General features: G+C 41.9%; 1 protein-coding gene across 7 annotated transcripts in view; it reads right to left on the minus strand.

Annotated features, from left to right (window-relative positions):
• cntrl (centriolin) overlaps positions 1-19,406 on the minus strand; it is a 114,745-nt gene that overhangs the window by 81,809 nt on the left and 13,530 nt on the right. For all 7 annotated transcript variants that reach the window (XM_045708117.1, XM_014174804.2, XM_014174803.2 and 4 more), the window contains 5 exons: positions 15,261-15,391; positions 14,955-15,096; positions 7,444-7,630; positions 7,000-7,193; positions 198-317 (listed from right to left, as the gene is read on the minus strand). In XM_045708117.1, coding sequence (XP_045564073.1) covers positions 198-317; positions 7,000-7,193; positions 7,444-7,630; positions 14,955-15,096; positions 15,261-15,391 — 774 coding nt within the window. The remainder of the gene's footprint in view (positions 1-197; positions 318-6,999; positions 7,194-7,443; positions 7,631-14,954; positions 15,097-15,260; positions 15,392-19,406) is intronic.

Genomic DNA, 19,406 nt, shown 5'->3' on the forward strand with positions numbered 1-19,406 from the left:
TCACCTGGATTCACTTGGTCAGTCTAGGTCATGGAAAGAGCAGGTGTCCTTAATGTTTTGTACACTCAGTGTATAGTTCACTACTTCTGACCAGAAGGATTGCACTGTATAGGGAATAGGGTGCCATTGTTGGCGGACCCTAAGGCAACAACTGAATGGAGAGATGGCTCATGAGGGTTCTGGATGGATGGACTCACATGGTCTGGGTAATAGGGATACGGTTCAAACTTGGCGTCGATCTTCTGAAAGGCTAACTCCTGCTCCAGCTCATACTGCTTCTGGCATGCTCGCGTCAGCTCCACCGTTTTCTGTTTCAGCTGTCAATACGGCCATGCAGTATAGAGGTTATACAGAGACATCACAAACAATGAAGAAAAGCATCATACACTCACTGCAAGTTAGAATGGAATGTATTGCAATATTTTGGACCCCCCCGAAAAATTTAGCTCATCATTATGGTGGCCAATCCCATGTAAGTCACTGCCCAGTATAATAGCCTATCTGTAAGGTTTGTCGTAGTGGAGAGAAGACCAAGGCGCAGCGGGAATGTGGATACTCATATTTTTAGTAAAGCATCCACAGGAAAAAAAACAATAAACACGACAGGAACAGTTTCGCAGGCACACAAAACGCAGTGCAAAAACAACTACCCACAACCCCAAAGGAAAACACACACCTTTTTATAGGACTCCCAAGCAGAGGTAACTAGAACCACCTGCCTCCAATTGAGAGCCCAACAACCAATCTACACATAACACAAAAACCACTGCCACATCCTGACCAAAACTAATACAATTGCTCCCTCTGCTGGTCAGGACGTGACAATCTAAAAGCAGCTGCTATCTGCCTAAATTTACTTTGTCACAATAAAATTCAGAAGTGCAAATTTACCTGTATATTATACTAGCTTTGACCATATAAAGTCAAACCAAGAAAAAACAGGCAGCATCTATCATCATCACCATCATCATCTTTACATTTAATCTGAAACACAAGCTAAACAAATAAAAACAACAAAATGCTGGCAAACATGAGAGTGCTCTGCGAGTGAGAACCTGAATGGACAGAAGAGTCATGGACATTTAAACAAGGACATGGGTCAGCAGTGGGCATTGGGTTCACATGAATCTGTGTGTGTCTTCAGAGTGCCTGACAAATAGCATCCAGTAGAGGAGCAGGCAATGAAGGAGGCTGAAGAGACAGAAGCAGTGTGAAAACAAACAGAAAATTCATGCAAAGAGCAAATGAGAAAAATGGATAAAGACATGATCATGGCCTGTATTCATAAACAGTAGATGTACTGATCTAAGATTAGTTTTGCCTATTATATTATAACGAATATGAGTTACTGGAGAGTGAGGCCCTGGCATTTGAAAAGGTTAGTGTTTTGTTTGTTTGACGCAACCTGGGTGCATGACTTATGAAACCAAGTCATGTACACCACTGAGTCATAAAAGGCCATTAAGAAATCATGGAAACGATGAACAATAAAAACTAAAGAATTCGCTTTCTGTACACACAAACACTATACCACACCATGCAATACTACCTTCAGGAAAGGGGACTGAATTGATGTGTAAGGATAAACTAGAGGCCGGGAAAATAGCTATGGGCACAGAAAGACGAGAGAAAGATGAAGAGGAAGGCAGGAAGAGTTTAGAGGACACGTAAATGCATCGTTGTTCAAAGAGCTCCTTCCTATATGACAATTTGTGTGTTTGTGTGTGTGTGTGTGTCAGGATTTCCGTTAGCCGGTAATTGACGGGTTTTGTCTAATAAAATGAAAAGCCCATAAATAAAATTGTTGCCGGCCAAATTGACCAGGAGAAAAAACAAAGGTAGGCAAGCTTTCAGCACCACTCTACAATGAGAGCTGGAGGCAGTACGCACTTACTTAATTGTTTGAAACCTGAATGATTTACATCATATTATGAGGCATGTCTTACCTTGTATGAAAATCCAACCACAGAGGCTATTATTTTATTAAGACTTCATAGGAGGCGCATGAGTTTCAAGTATGGGAAAGCTAACAATTTATCCTACCATTATCGATCTGCGTGCCAGTTATGTATGCATCTTCTGGGAACAGTTTAATTTCAAAAATAACATTTTTGTTTCTCAATTTTTGTCAAGTGGTTAATCATAAAAATCTTAATTAAAAGGCAAAAAATATAAAACAAAAAATGTAACTAATACGAGAGCACCAGCCTCTGCCATACGAACACTGATACACCGTGATCATTGGTGGCTATATATAGTGCATTCGGAAATTATTATTTTTCCACATTTTGCTATGTTAAAGGATAATTCTCAAATTGATTAAAACGTTTTTTCCCCCTCATCAATCTACACACAATACCCCACAACGACAATGCAAAAAAACAGGTTCATACATTTTTCAAAATGTATAAAAATAACAAAAACTGAAATATCACATTTACATCAGTATTCAAACCCTTTACTCAGTACTTTGTTGAAGCACCTTTGGCAGCGATTACAGCCTCACGTCTTCTTGGGTATGACGCTACAAGCTTGGCACTCCTGTATTTGGGGAGTTTCTCCAATTCTTATGTGCAGATCCTCTTAAGCTCTGTCAGGTTGAATGGGGAGTGTCGCTGCACAGCTATTTTCAAGTCTTTCTAGAGATGTTCGATTTGGTACAAGTCCAGGCTCTGGCTGTCCTGAGGCCACTCCTGCGTTTTCTTGTCTGTGTATTTAGGGTCATTGTCCTTTTTGAAGGTGAACCTTTGCCCCAGTCGGAGCAGGTTTTCATCAAGGATCTCGGTACTTTGCTCCGTTCATCTTTACCTCGATCCTGATTAGTCTCCCAGTCCCTGCCACTGAAAATAATTCCCACAGCATGATGCTGCCACCACCATGCTACACCGTAGAGATGGTGCCAGGTTTATTCCTGACATGACGCTTGGCATTCAGGCCAAAGATTTCAATCTTGGTTTCATCAGAGAATCTTGTTTCTCATGGTCAGAGTCCTTTAGGTGCCTTTTGGCAAACTCCAAGTAGGCCGCTATGTGCCTTACTGAGGAGTGGCTGCCGTCTTGCCACTCTACCATAAAGTCTTGATTGGTGGAGTGCTGCAGAGATGGTTGTCCTTCTGGAAGGTTCTCTGATTTCCACAGAGGAAGTCTGGAGCTCTGTCAGAGTGACCATCAGGTTCTTGGTCACCTCCCTGACCAAAGCCCTTCTCCCCCTGATTGCTCAGTTTGGCCACGTGGCCAGCTCTAGGAAGAGTCTTGGCGGTTCCATTTAAGAATGATGGCCACTGTGTTCTTGGGGACCTTCAATGCTGCAGATTTTTTTTGGTACCCTTCACCAGTTCTGTGCCTCGACAAAATCCTGTCTTGGAGCTCTACGGACAATTCCTTCGACCTCATGGCTTGGTTTTTGCTCTGACATGCACTGTCAACTGTGGGACCTTATATAGACAGGTGTGTGCCTTTCCAAATCATGACCAAACAATTTAATTTACCACAGGTGGACTCCAATCAAGTTGTAGAAACAGCTCAAGGATGAACAATGGAAACAGGATGCACCGGAGCACAATTTCGAGTGTCATAGCAAAGGTTCTGAATACTTATGTAAATAAGATATCTGTTTTTAATTTTTAATACATTTGCAAAAATTTCTAAAAACCTGTTTCCCTTTGTCATTATGGGGTATTGTGTGTAAATTGATGAGGGGAAAAAATTATTTAATACATTTTAGAATAAGTCTAACGTAACAAAATTGGGAAAAAGTCAAGGGGCCTGGATACTTTCCGAATGCACTGTAGCTGAAATGAGCGCATGGAACGCAGAGATGGCCAATGTAGTCGTTTGTCAACCAAGTAAAAATACATAAAGCCGACAAATAAAAACAGTAGAAAATATACTGATTGTTTATTTGGTTCTTTGAATCACATTCATTGCGCTACAGCCGGTCTGCCTGCATTTCTATTGGTCTTGAGCTACCGCTAGTGAAGTGCAACATTGTATCAACTAGCCTATTCCAGGCCCTCAGAGTTTTCCGAGGGACAGACGGCTGTTTTTGCGCAAGGGAAAGCTATTCTATGACGCTTCCACTTGATATACAGTATGAGTATGGAATCATCAGATGATGATATTTTACTCTTTCACGCAGGCCCACTGTAAGGAACTATTAGGCTATCATTCGCAATGGATGTTTAGGAAACAGACTTCGTTGACTTACTGTGTGAGGTGAAGAAAAAATGACTGAGAAGCTCAGCTTATTAGTAGAGGATGTGGTTAGAAAGACAATCAGAAATCAAACATTCCCAAATGGGCACTTTATTGCATTTATTCGCAGCAGGCCAGGTATGCTACGTCTATGTGTGCTCAGGCACTCATGCCCCCTCAACATTAACAAGACCGAGAAACCAGACCCATCATTGCTCACATGGAGCACTCCAAACAAAAGACAATGAAAAAAATTAACAAGTTGTAAATGATAACCAAAACTTGTTTCTCACAGTCTAGCAGGTTGTGAACTCTGCAAACAACGTTTCCACTCAGAGAATGAAAACGGTAAATAACATGAGGCCTAATTAGTAATACAATGCATTAACAACAGTGTAAGAATTGATATTCCTCTGTCCCGCACGCCCTGAAAAAGACACTTCTTTTTTTGTTTCTACTCGTCAGCAATACTTACTACAACTGTTGTTACACTAAGGTTTTTATTCTAAGAGAAACAAAAATGTTAAATTATATTCCATGATTTTATTAAGATATATGTGTTGACTGAATATAAGCAAGTGATGTCTGCTAAATAATCAAGTTGATGGCGCAGTCATATAGCACCTACATAAAACTGAGTGACTCACTCATTCATGGCTTTAGATCGAAATAAATAAGTACCAACATTCTTTCTGATAGTCTTTAATAAAGAAATGTTTTGGTTATCCTGACCTGGACACCATGTATTATAACAGTCCATTATGGGCTATTAGCAGGACAACAGACTCAAATCAAATCAAATCAAATGTATTTATATAGCCCTTCGTACATCAGCTGATATCTCAAAGTGCTGTACAGAAACCCAGCCTAAAACCCCAAACAGCAAGCAATGCATGTGAAAGAAGCACGATGGCTAGGAAAAACTCCCTAGGAAAAACTCCCTAGAAAGGCCAAAAACCTAGGAAGAAATCTAGAGAGGAACCAGGCTATGAGGGGTGGCCAGTCCTCTTCTGGCTGTGCAGGGTGGATATTATAACAGAACATGGTCAAGATGTTAAAATGTTCATAAATGACCAGCATGGTCAAATAATAATAATCATAGTAGTTGTCGAGGGTGCAACAAGCACGTCCGGTGAACAGGTCAGGGTTCCATAGCCGCAGGCAGAACAGTTGAAACTGGAGCGGCAGCACGGCCAGACTCTTGCCAACACCTCTCTGTATTTTGATACTTTGTGCAAGGCAATTGATCAGCATTAAAAACTTTGTGGATGGGGCCTCCCGAGTGGCGCAGCAGTCTAAGACACTGCATCGCAGTGCAAACTGCTTTGCTACAGATGCTGGCTTGATACCCGTCCCGGCCGCGACCGGGAGACCCATGAGGCGACGGTGGGCTTTTGGTTTTTCTCCCTCTAAAAACAGAAATAAATAATTCTAAATAACAAAACTGGATTTATTTACAAATTAGTAAGAATGATTCACCCCATATTCAAGAATGGCCTTTTCCCCCCCTCGCTCACATTAGGTTATTTGAAAACGAAATGATCTCCAAAATATCATAATTTTTTTAACAAAGCGATTATTATTATTATTCATTAATTCAATTTAGAATGATATAAAAGCCCCTGAGATACTACCACAGATCAGATTTGCCCTAACGAAAAACGCCCCTTCGATGTTAATTTAGAATCCTCCAAATCGAATTATTTGCGGAGTCACGTCATTGAAAAAAATATTTTTCAAAATACTGTAGGCCTACCGTAGGTGACATGACTCTTACTTAGTGTTGAGTAATGTGCTGTTAAAAGTGGAGTAGGTCTTATTTATTTAAAAAGCATATTGAAGTTTGAAGCAACAGTCTACCCGCATGTGGTCAACTATTTCAGCACCATTTCAAGCAGACAAGCATGGGGACTGGTCTTGATAAATCAATGAGATTTTTATTGGGTATTGGTTAGACTACAATTAGGGTGTGGAAATGTTATGCTCTTAGTACTGTAGCCTACTCCCGACCGTCATGTTGTACAGCGCCATATTTTCATAACGGAAACCCTGAGGGTTTTGTTTTTCTTAACACTACAATATTAATCAAATTAATTAAGTAACATTTTCTTAAAATCAAGAACTTTGTTCTTAAACAAAAATATTTTAAATTCTCTAGTACAGCCAATATTGAAAGCTATCAAATGCTTCTCAAAGATCCCATTTGGTTGTCAAACTAGCACTAACTAGCATTAATGGTAACAATGGCTGACAATTAAATAACGTGCCATGGAATTCTGCGGCAGCCCGCAAGGTGTGCTGCAGTATGACGCAACTTTTACAGGAAGAACCACTGTATATTAGCAACCCATCCTAGTTGTTGCATCTTTAGATTCACCCCCTCCCAAGTTTCTAACGAAGATGTTCATCTCTGTCATATACCGCTCGCATCAGGTGCATTAGGTGGATTAGAATGCTGCTTTCCCGCTAATTGTATTTTGGCAAATGTTTAAAAATGACGTTTTATCGGATGCCTCATTACAGGAGCTGCATGGTATGTTATGATGAATTGCCATAATCAAAATGCGATCTGTCATTCTGAGCCCCGTGCGTGGGTGGCCGCCCTATTGAGACACACCCAATGCATATCGGTCCGGTAAATTTCTCAAATGGCCGGTAAATGAAAATACCGGTCACGTTGTCCGGCACCACATTTTGCTAACGGAAATCCTGGTGTGTGTGTGTTTCTGTCTGTCTGTCTGTCTGTCTGTCTGTCTGTCTGTCTGTCTGTTTGAGTGAGTGCGTGCATGTTGAGATAAATGCCCACCAGCTCTGTCTTGGTGTCCAGCTCCTGCTCCTGCTGGGCCTGGCAGTGCTGTTGCTGCAGGCTCTTTAGCTGCAGTTGGTCAATGATCTCCTCCTGCTGCTCAAGCTCCTTCACTGCAGCCACCTGCTCACTCTGCAGCCTCCCGATCTCTGCCACACGACACTCCAGGTCCTGCTCCAGACGCTCAATCTCCTCTGCAACCACAGCATGAAAAGAGTTGCCATTTCCATTAACAGTGCCAACTAGGAAACAACCTAAGTGTGGTACTGAGGTACTGTATATTCACTAGGAAACTAACAGAAGCAAATGGGCCAAAATGAGGAGGGACTTTTCTAAGGTTTGCACTAATGAATACACACCAGGTATCTAAAATATACAAAGGCTCATCTAGTAATGAGACCCTTTCAGGGTTTTAAGCAGGGATTGTGCAATACTGCAATGTACCCATTTGAAAGCGCTGGGGGGCCTGCTCTCTCTCTTCCTGGCTGATAGGCTGCCCGTCCAGTGTCTCAAGTGACCTCAGGTGGAAAACCAGGAAGAGACGGTAATGGGGGAGATTGGCTATAGGGTTCTCTGCCACAGTCAGCTCTGTTAGGTTTTTCAGAGGCTTTAGTCTGGACAGCTCATGCAGCTGCAGCAGCCCCGGGTATGAAGAGAAAGACAAAAAAATATATAATTTTATTGGTCACATACACATGGTTAGCAGATGTTAATGCGAGTGTAGCGAAATGCTTGTTCTTCTAGTTCCAACAGTGCAATAATATCTAACAATTCCCCAACAACTACCTAATACCCACAAATCTAAAGTGGTGAATGAGAATATGTACATTAAAGCATATGGATGAGCGATAGCCGAGCGGCATAGGCAAGGTGCAGTAGATGGTATAAAATACAGTATATACATGTGATATGAGTAATGTAAGATATGTAAACAATATTAAAGAGGCATTATTTAAAGTAACTAGTGATCCATTTATTAAAGTGTCCAGTGATTGGGTCTCAATGAAGGCAGCAGCCTCTCTCTGAGTTAGTGATTGCTGTTTAGCAGTCTGATGGCCTTGAGATAGAAGCTGTTTCTCAATCTCTCGGTCCCAGCTTTGATGCACCTGTACTGACCTCGCCTTCTGGATGATAGCGGTGTGAACAGGTAGTGGCTCGGGTGGCTGTTGTCCTTGATGATCTTTTTGGCCTTCCTGTGACATCGGGTGCTGTAGGTGTCCTGGAGGGCAGGTAGTTTGCCCCTGGTGATGCGTTGGGCAGACCGCACTACCCCCTGGAGAGCCTTGCGGTTGAGTGCAGTGCAGTTGCCTTACCAGGCTGTGATACAGCCCGACAGGATGCTCTCGATTGTGCATCTGTAAAAGTTTGTCAGGGTTTTGGGTGACAAGCCACATTTCTTCAGCCTCCTGAGATTGAGGAGGCTCTGTTGCGCCTTCTTCACCACGCTGTCTGGGTGGGTGGACCATTTCAGTTTGTCTGTTATGTGTACGCCCAGGAACTTGAAACTTTCCACCTTCTCCACTGCTGACCCTTTGATGTGGATGGGGGTGGGGGGGTGCTCCCTCTGCTGTTTCCTGAAGTCCACAATCATCTCCTTTGTTTTGTTGACGTTGAGTGAGAGGTTATTTTCCTGACACCACACTCCGAGTGCCCTCTCCTCCGCCCTGTAGGCTGTCTCGTCGTTGTTGGTGATCAAGCCCACTACTGTTGTGTCGTCTGCAAACTTGATGATTGAGTTGGAGGCGTGCATGGCCACACAGTAGTGGGTGAACAGGGAGTACAGTACAGGAGAGGGCTGAGCACACACCCTTGTGGGGCCCCAGCGTTGAGGGTCTTCAAAGTGGAGATGTTGTTTCCAACCTTCACCACCTAGAGTTGGCCCATCAGAAAGTCCAGGACCCAGTTGCACAGGGAGGGGCTGAGACACAGGGCCTCCAGCTTGATGATGAGCTTGGAGGGTACTATGGTGTTGAATTCTGAGCTGTAGTCAATGAACAGCGTAGGTATTCCTTTTGTCCAGATGGGATAGGGCAGTGTGCCGTGCGATGGTGATTGCGTCATCTGTGGACCTGTTGGGGTGGTATGCAAACTGAAGTGGGTCTAGGGTGGCAGTGAAATGATCCTTGATGACAGAAGTGAGTGCTACGGGGCGGTAGTGATTTAGTTCAGTTATCTTTGCCTTCTTGGGTACAGGAACAATGGTAGCCATCTTGAAGCATACGGGGACAACAGACTGGGATAGGGAGCAATTAAATATGTCTGTAAACACACCAGCCAGCTGGTCTGCGCATGCTCTGAGGACACGACTAGGGATGCCGTCTGGGACAGCAGCCTTGTGAGGGTTAACACGTTTAAATGTTTTACTCACGACAGCCACTGAGAAGGAGAGGGGTGGGGCACAGTCTTTGTTAGCGACGGTGGCACTGTATTATCCTCAAAGTGGGCAAAAAAGGTGTTTAGTTTGTCTGGAAGCGTTACGTCTGTATCCGTAACGTGGCTGTTTTTGTAATCCCTGATTTCTTGTAGACCCTGCCACATACGTCTCATGTCTGAGCCGTTGAATTGCGACTCCACCTTGTCCCTGTACCGGCATTTCGCATGTTTGATTGCCTTGCGGAGGGAATAACTACACTGTTTATATTCAGCCATATTACCAGACCTCTTTCCATGGTTAAATGCGGTGGATCGCGGTTAAAAAAATTCGCGAATGCCGCCATCCATCCTCGGTTTCTGGTTAGGGTTGATTTCAATAGTCACAGTGGGTACGACATCTCCAATGCACTTATTTATAAACGCACTCACCGAGTCAGCGTATAGATCAATGTCGTTCTGAGAGGCTGACCGGAACATATTCCGGTCCGTGTGATCAAAATAATCTTGGAGCATGGCTTCCGACTGGTCAGACTAGCTTTGAATGGTTCTCATCACTGGTACATCCTGTTTGAGTTTCTGCCTATAAGCCGGGATGAGCAAGATGGCGTCGTGGTCGGATTTGCTGAAGGGAGGGCGGGGGAGGGCTTTGTATGCAGCGCGGAAGTTAGAGTAGCAGTGGTCGAGAGTATTAGCCCTACGTGTCGTGCTATCAATATGCTTAGAAAATTTAGGTAACATTGATCTCAAATTTGCTTTGTTAAAATCCCCAGCTACAATAAATGCAGCCTCCGGGTATATAGTTTCCAGTTTACATAGAGTCCAGTGAAGTTCCTTGAGGGCCGTCTTGGAGTTTGCTTGAGAGGGGGGGGGGATGTACACAGCTGTTACTATAACTGACGAGAATTCTCTTGGTAGGTAGAATGGCCTGCATTTGATTGTAAGGAATTCTAGGTCGGGTGAGCAGAAGGACTGGAGTTTCTGTGTGATGTTATGATCACCCCATGAGTTGTTAATCATAAAGCATACACCCCTGCCCTTCCTCTTCCCAGAGAGGTGTTAATCTCTGTCGGCGCGTTGCATGGAGAAGCCCGGTGGCTGGACCGATTCCGACAACATATCCCGAGAGAGCCATGTTTCTGTGAAACAGAGAATGTTACAATCTCTGATGTCTCTCTGGCAGGCAACCCTTGCTCTACCTTGTTGTCAAGAGACTGGACATTGGCGAGTAGTATACTCGGGAGCGGTGAGCGATGTGCCCGTTTACGAAGCCTGACCAGAAGACCGCTCTGCCTGCCCCTTCTGCGTCGTCGTTGTTTTCGGTCAGCTCCTGGGATTAGATCTATTGTCCTGGGTGGTGGTCCGAAGAAAGGATCTGCTTCAGGAAAGTCGTATTCCTGGTTGTAATGTTGGTAAGTTGACGTTGCTCTTATATCAAATAGTTCTTCCCGGCTGTATGTAATAAGACTTAAGATTTCCTGGGGTAAGAAATAATACATAAAAAAACGAAATAGTGCATAGTTTCCTTAGAACGCGAAGCGAGGCGACCATCTCTGTCGGCGCCATCTCAAGAATGTATTGGCTGGTGCAATCAAATTTCCCCTTTGAGGATTAGTAAAGTACTATCTTAAAAAGGTCCAATGCATCTCAATATCAAATTATTACTATGTAACAATTAAGTACCTGACTGCAATTGTCTTCAATTAAAATTGTCAAAAAGAAACAAAAATAGCTTCATAGCAAAGAGCAATTTCTCAAGAAAGAAATTTGCTAGGACTGTTTGGGAGTGGTCTGAGCGGGGAGGGGAAAACTAGCTGTTATTGGTAGACCTGTTTGGAACTCTTTCTCATTGGTCTATTAATGTACCACCTATTTGGCCTAATTTACCACTTGTTTGGCCTAAAATGTGTCTAATAACACATTTTGGACCAAAACTCCATCCCACAAAAACAAGATGAAATGTCAGGTCTTTACAAACAACTAGGGCTGAGCGATTAACCAAAATGGCGGTTATTTCTCAGTTTCTAAACAACTGACCAACGTCGGTTCAATTATCTGAATTCCATTTCGTAGTTTATTTTCTGTGAGGTCAATGTGCACATTGCGCTGCACTTTCTGTACAGATAAATCAGATCTGTGCGATGTAGTAGGGAGTTGTAGTTTCCAACAGGCCAATGTTCTACATCACGTTTTCTGCGCTAATCTAAAAACAATGACCATAATCCATTGCACGGCTAAACTTGTCCGGTCTGTGTTTCTTTTATGCCTGCTACATAAGAGAACGAAGAATGCGAGACAAGAGGGGATACACAGAGAGCAGTTTCTTCGCGAGGTATCTCTACCTGAAAATACATGATCTAAGTGATAGTTGGTATTCAGCAGTCATAAAAGTATGCTTTATTACTTTGAAGAACTACTAAAATAGTGACTTTGTCAGACAGCATAGGTAGCAGCTCTATAGAGATGAGATGACTTGGGATTAAATAAAAGTCATAAAATAAAACAAATGTAATATATACAACTGAAATATTTTATTAAGTAAAGTAATGTGAATAACTGACGGTTAATAAGTGATAAGCAGTCATGGGCAGTCACTACCATCATCTGACTTTTATTGAAAAAAATATTCTGTGTTGTTACAGCCTTCAACCCACATAATGCAGAGTGAATTTAATGTTAACATTTTTTATCGAAAGTGAAATCTTGATAATTTTTTTATGATTGAAACCGAACCGACCTCAAAAAGCACTAATCACTCAGCACTTACAAATAAAAAAGGGCATTATCAGAATTTTCACAATTCACAGTATTATTCCAACCTCTGTGTGGAAATATACACTGAGTATAACAAACATTAGGAACACCTTCCTAATATTGAGTTTGCACCCCCCCAGCCTCCCCCTTTTTCCCTCAGAACACCCTCAATTCATCAAGGCATGGACTCTACAAAGGTGTCGAAAGCACTCCACAGGGATGCTGATCCAAGTTGACTCCAATGCGTCCCACAGTTGTATCAAGTTGGCTGGATGTCCTTTGGGTGGTGGACCATTCTTGATACACGGGAAACTGTTGAGTATGAAAAACCCAGCATCATTGAAGTTCTTGATACCAACCGGTGCACCTGGCACCTACTACCATACCCAGTTCAAAGGCACTTCAATGATTTGTCTTGCCCATTCACCCACTGAATGACACACAATCCATGGCTCAATTGCCTTAAGGCTTCATTAACCTGTCTCCTCCCCTTCATCTAAAATTATTGAAGTGGATTTAACAAGTGACATCAATAAGGGATAGTAGTTTTCACCTGATCAGTCTTTGCCATGGAAAGAGCAGGTGTTCTTAATGTTTTGTAAACTCAGTGTATGTACAGTTGAAGTCGGAAGTATACATGCACCTTAGCCAAATACATGTACCCTCAGTTTTTCACAATTCCTGACATTTAATCCTAGTAACAATTCCCTGTCTTAGGTCAGTTAGGATCACCACTTTATTTTAAGAATGTGAAATGTCAGAATAATAGTAGAGAGAATGATTTATTTCAGTTTGTATTTCTTTCATCCCATTCCCAGTGGGTCAAAAGTTTACATACACTCAATTAGTATTTGGTAGCATTGCCTTGAAATTGTTTAACTTGGGTCAAACGTTTTGGGTAGCCTTCCACAAGATTCCCACAATAAATTGGGTGAATTTTGGCCCATTCTTCCTGACAGAGCTGGTGTAACTGAGTCAGGTGTGTAGGCCTCCTTGCTCGTACACGCTTTTTCAGTTCTGCCCACACATTTTCTATGGGATTGAGGTCGGGGCTTTGTGATGGCCACTTCAATACATTGACTTTGTTGTCCTTAAGCCATTTTGCCACAACTTTGGAAGTATGCTTGTGGTCATTGTCCATTTGGAAGACCCATTTGCGACCAAGCTTTAACTTCCTGACTGATGTCTTGAGATGTTGCTTCAATATATGCACATCATTTTCCTCCCTCATGATGCCATATATTTTGTGAAGTGCACCAGTCCCTCCTGGAGCAAAGCACCCCCACAACATGATGCTGCCACCCCTGTGCTTCACGGTTGGGATGGTGTTCTTCAGCTTGCAAGCCTCCCCCTGTTTCCTCCAAACATAACAATGGTCATTATGGCCAAACAGTTATATTTTTGTTTCATCAGACCAGAGGACATTTCTCCAAAAAGTACAATCTTTGTTCCCATGTGCAGTTGCAATCCGTAGTCTGGCTTTTTTATGGCAGTTTTGGAGCAGTGGCTTCTTCCTTGCCGAACGGCCTTTTAGGTTATGTCGATATAGGACTTGTTTTACTGTGGATATAGATACTTTTGTACCTGTTTCCTCCAGCATCTTCACAAGGTCCTTTGCTGTTGTTCTGGGATTGATTTGCCTTTTTCGCACCAAATTACGTTCATCTCTAGGAGACAGAATGCGTCTCCTTCCTGAGCGGTATGACGGCTGCGTGGTCCCATGGTGTTTATACTTGCGTACTATTGTTTGTACAGAGGAACGTGGCGTTTGGAAATTGCTCCCAAGGATGAACCAGACTTGTAGAGATCTACAATTATTTTTCTGATGTCTTGGCTAATTTCTTTTGATTTTCCCATGATGTCAAGCAAAGAGGCACTGAGTTTGAAGGTAGGCCTTGAAATACATCCACAGGTACACCTCCAATTGACTCAAATGATGTCAATTAGCCTATCAAAAGCTTCTAAAGCCATGACATAATTTTCTGGAATTTTCCAAGCTGTTTAAAGGCACAGTCAGCTTAGTGTATGTAAACTTCTGACCCACTGGAATTGTGATACAGTGAATTATAAGTGAAATAATCAGGTCTGTAAACAATTGTTGGAAAAATGACTTGTGTCATGCACAAAGTAGATGTCCTAACCGACTTGCCAAAACTATAGTTTGTTAACAAGAAATGTATGAAAAATGAAAAACGAGTTTTAATGACTCCAACATAAGTGTATGTAAACTTCTGACTTCAATTGTATGTATGTATGTATGTATGTATGTATGTATGTATGTATGTATGTATGTTATGCACGTACGTACGTACGCACAAACACAGTGCCTTCAAAAAGTATTCATACCCCTTGACTTATTACACATTTTGTTGTGACAGACAATTTAAAATGGATGAAATATTTTACCCCATATTGACAGTGAAAACATCTTTAGAAATATTTGCTATTGAAAAGTAAATACAGAAATATCTAATTTACATAAGTATTCCCACCCCTGAGTCAATACTTTGTAGAAGCACTTTTGGCAGCGATTAGAGCGTTGAGTCGTACTGGGTAAGTCTCCAAGAGCTTTCCACACCTGGAAAGCTGTTCTGCAAATTGCATTTAGAGTTTTAAAATTGTGTAGAAATGCAGTAAATTATCTTCAAATATTCTTTTTTTATACTCTCACCCCATCACTTTGCCATTCTTTAAGTTTAGCTGAAATGACAACACTGACCTGAATAAATTATAAATCATAAACTAGCTACAATCGGAAAGATAGAAACAGGCTAAATGAAGTGCATAGGTGGTGCATGATGAAGAAGACAGAGAAAAACAGAGATACTCACAGAAGAGATCTTGTTACGTTGAAGGTTTAAAGTCTGGAGTGATCTCAGTTTCTTAGCCAGCCATAGAGGCACATGTTCAATGTCATTGCTGGAAAGATTTAAAAGCTGAAGACTTGCCATGTGCTCTAGGCCCTCAATTTTACTGCAGAAAGAAACAACGTTTCTTAAAATGTTTTATTACAAAAAAACAATATTACAATTAGCAATCGTAATACATTTTTGATACACGCAGTCTGTTAACCCAATGGCAGAGTACATCAATAAAAGGAATTGATTGAGTGTTGTTTAAGTGTGCTGTGCCCTTACTGGATTATGTTGTTAGAGAGATGTAGTTCCCGCAAGTTGTGCAGCTTTTCGAGCTTCTCAATTTTTTCAATGACATTATGGCTGACGTTGAGGATCTGCAGGTGCTCGCACTTCTCCAAATTCTCAATGAACTGAAACACAGAAGATATGCCACTGTATTACGTCTGTATCTTTGTCAGTGTAGGCTCCTCAGAGGAGGAACATTCTACTCAGTAAAAAAATATATATTTTAATATATTCACGTCACCAAATATCTGATTAAAACACAATGTTTTGCAATGGTCTACAATAATCTCAACAGCACCCACTAGGGACGCACCACGGTGTAGCCAGAGGACAGCTATTTTCCAACCTTCTCTGGCTACATTGACTTCAATCCAAAATAAACTAGGAGGCTCGTGCTCCTCACCCCCTTCCATAGACCTACATGGGAATTATGACAACTTCCGGAGGACGTCCTCCAACCCATCAAAGCTTTTGCAGTATGAACTGACATGTCCATAAAAAATCTAAGGATCAGAGAATGAACCTAGTACTACGCATGTGTGATTTAGAAGCTTGGTGAGTTGGTGACATTGTTGGGCTGATTGACATAGTTCAGCATTTTTAGGACATTATTTAATTCAAATTAGTTTCAATAAAAAATTACAGGAGACAGCGGAGGTAGATTATGTATTGTTTTCTTGGTTTTAGATCTTTATTTTTGTGTTAATGTAGTGCCATTTTCTTCAATTTGCCCTGCAAACTTTAGTAGCAAGTAGCTAGCTACCAGAATGCAGTTTTCTCCGCCAGAATGGCAAGCTAACGCTAACGACAAATAGTACCTTTTTTTAAATTGAAGAAGCCATTTCATTGCCTACATCAGATTCCAGCTTCTGAGAAAAAGCTGTATCAATCATGTAACGGAGGAAGGTCTGGTTAAACTGCGCAACACAACAAGAGGGTAAGAAGAAGAAACAGTGATACTTCATTTTTGGGCATGTAAGAGTTGGCTTTTAGGGGGCATGTTGATCGTCCTGCAACGAACCAAGGGCAGATGAGGGAAAGTTCTGCAAACAATGGCTACAAGGAGTTTACAGAGGTACTTGCCATTACAATACTTTACTTGCTGAGCATATGGACGTTTCTACTGTCTTCTCTGGGATGTCGAAATCAATTCAGAATGATGATCATTTATCACATCATCCATTAAAGTGTGATTAAAAGAGGTTGACGCAGCACATTTTTTCGCATGGCAAATGGATGAAACCACTGACATCTGTCGCTTGCAGTTGTTAGTTATTGTCAGGTATGTGGATGATCAGGGCTTTAATTCAGGAAAGTTTCATGGGCTACATTTGATCCCACTGGGCACACCACGTCATTTCAATGTGGAAGTTAGGTAATATTTGGTTGAGAGGTTGATCAATGAAATTACAAACTATATTTAACCACTCAAAAAGACAGCAAAAATGTTGTTGAATTTCCAATGTGTTACCACTACGATTTCAACCATCTAAAAGCACAACCAAAAAACATGATTTTTGGTTAAGGGTTCAGTGCAGTCAAAAACTTGAATTTCCTGCTTGTGTTTTATACATATTCCCACACTATGAGATTGGAATAATGCTGGAAATTCAGAAAATTATGATAATGCCCTTTTAGTGTAAGAGCTGTTTGAAAAGACCAGCCTAAATTTTCCACCTGTTTGGTGTGGTGGCGTTTTGGCCTGCCTGGTGACATCAGTAAATGTGTTAATAGACCAATAAGAAAGAGAGTTACAAACCTCTGTCAATAACAGCTAGTTTTCATCTCCCCAACTAGACCACCCCCAGTCAGTCTCAGCAAAATTCTTGCTTGAGAAATGTCTCTTTGCTAAGAAGATATTTTTGTTTCTTTTTGGCCATTTTAAATGATAACAATCATAGTAAGGTACTTCAGTGTTACCCAGAAATTATGTGTTATTGCTCCCGATTGGCGCAGCAGTCTAAGGCACTTCATCTCAGTGCTAGATGTGTCACTACAGACCATGGTTTGATTCCAGGCTGTATCACAACCGGCCATGATTGGGAGTGCCATAGGGCGGCGCACAATTGGCCCAGCGTCATCCGGGTTAGGGTTTGGCCCGGGGCAGGCCGTCATTGTAAATAAGAATTTGTTCTTAACCGACATGCCTAGTTAAATAAAATAAAACTGGCTGCATTGGATCTTAAATTAAAGTTGTCACCGAAATGCCTACCAGTGCGCTTTCAACCACTTAAAAACACAGCAAAGTTCAAATAGGAATACAATGTCAGATATTTTGTTTATTTATACAACAGATTCATGTTATCACTGTGCTTCATCTAATAGCAGAACCAAATGACCTGGTTCGCAGTTGAGATCACATTAAAAGAATAGTATATTCGGAAAGTATTCAGACCCCTTGACTTTTTCCACATTTTGTTATGTTACAGCCTTATTCTAAAATGTATTAATTACATGTTTTTCCTCATCAATCTACACACAGTACCCCATAATGACAAAGTGAAAACAGGTTTTTAGACATTTTTCCAAATAGCTTATTTACATAAGCATTCAGACCCTTTGCTATGAGACTCGAAATTGAGCTCAGGTGCATCCCGTTTCCATTGATCATCCTTGAGATGTGTCTACATGTAACTGCTGTCGGGAGAGAGAGTAGGCCAAGGTGCAGCGGGGGTAGTGTTCATCATTGAATTTAATTACAGAAAGAACACTATACAAAACAAAACAAGAAAACCGACAGCCAAACAGTCCTGTCAGGTGCAAAACACTAAACAGAAACAATTACCCACAAAACCCCAACGGATAAACAGGCACTTATGTGTGACTCCCAATCAGCAACAACACTCTACAGCTGTGCCTGATTGGAAGCCACACGGCCAATGAAACAAACCAACATAGAAAAATACACATAGAACGCGCACCCAATGTAACACCCTGGCCTAACCAAAATAAAGAACAAAAACCCCTCTCTATGGCCAGGGCGTTACACTACAACTTGACTGGAGTCCACCTGTGGTGAATTAAATTGATTGGACATGATTTGGAAAGGCACACACCTGTCTATATAAAGGTCCCACAGTTGACAGTGCATGTCAGAGGATTGAGCTCAGAGACAGGATTGCGTTGAGGCACAGATCTGGGGAAAGGTACCAAAAAATGTCTGCAGCATTGAAGGTCCCCAAGAACATAGTGGCCTCCATTATTCTTAAATGGAAGAAGTTTGGAACCACCAAGAGTCTTCCTAGTACTGGCCGCCCGGCCAAACTGAGCAATCGGGAGAGAAGGGCCTTGGTCAGGGAGGTGACCAAGAACCCGATGGTCACTCTGAAAGAGGTCCAGAGTTCCTCTGTGGAGATGGGAGGACCTTTTAGAACGCCAACCATCTCTGCAGCACTCCACCAATCAGGCCTTTATGGTAGTGGCCAGGCGGAAGCCACTCCTCAGTAAAAGGCACATGATAGCCCGCTTGGAGTTTGCCAAAAGGCACCTAAAGACTCTCAGACCATGAGAAGCAAGATTATCTTGTCTGATGAAAACAAGATTGAACTCTTTGGCCTGAATGCCAAGCATCACGTCTGGAGGAAACCTGGCAGGACAACAACCCTAAGCACACAACCAAGACAACACAGGAGTGGCTTTGGGACAAGTCTTTGAATGTCCTTGAGTGGCACAGCCAGAGCCCGGACTTGAACCCGATCGAACATCTATGCAGACCTGAAAATAGTTGTGCAGCGACGTTCCCCATCCAACCTGACAGAGCTTGACAGGATCTGCAGAGAAGAATGTGAAACTTCCCAAATACAGGTGTGCCAAGCTTGTGGCATCATACCCAAGAAGACTCAAGGCTGTAATCGCTGCCAAATGTGTGTCAACAAAGTACAGTAAAGGGTCTGAATACTTATGTAAATGTGATCAGTTTTATCCTTTTTTTTATAACTTTGCAAAAATGTCAAAAAAACTGTTTTGCTTGTCATTATGGGGTATTGTGTGAGGATTGAGGGAAAAAACTATTTAACCAATTTTAGAATATGGCTGTAACGTAACAAAATTTGGAAAGTCAAGGGGTCTGAATACTTTCCGAATGCACTGTACATGGTGCAAGTGACCAATACTGTTCAAGATTCTGTGCAGATTACTACA

This window comes from Salmo salar, chromosome ssa26 (genome assembly GCF_905237065.1).
Source record: "Salmo salar chromosome ssa26, Ssal_v3.1, whole genome shotgun sequence".
NCBI lineage: Eukaryota > Metazoa > Chordata > Actinopteri > Salmoniformes > Salmonidae > Salmo > Salmo salar.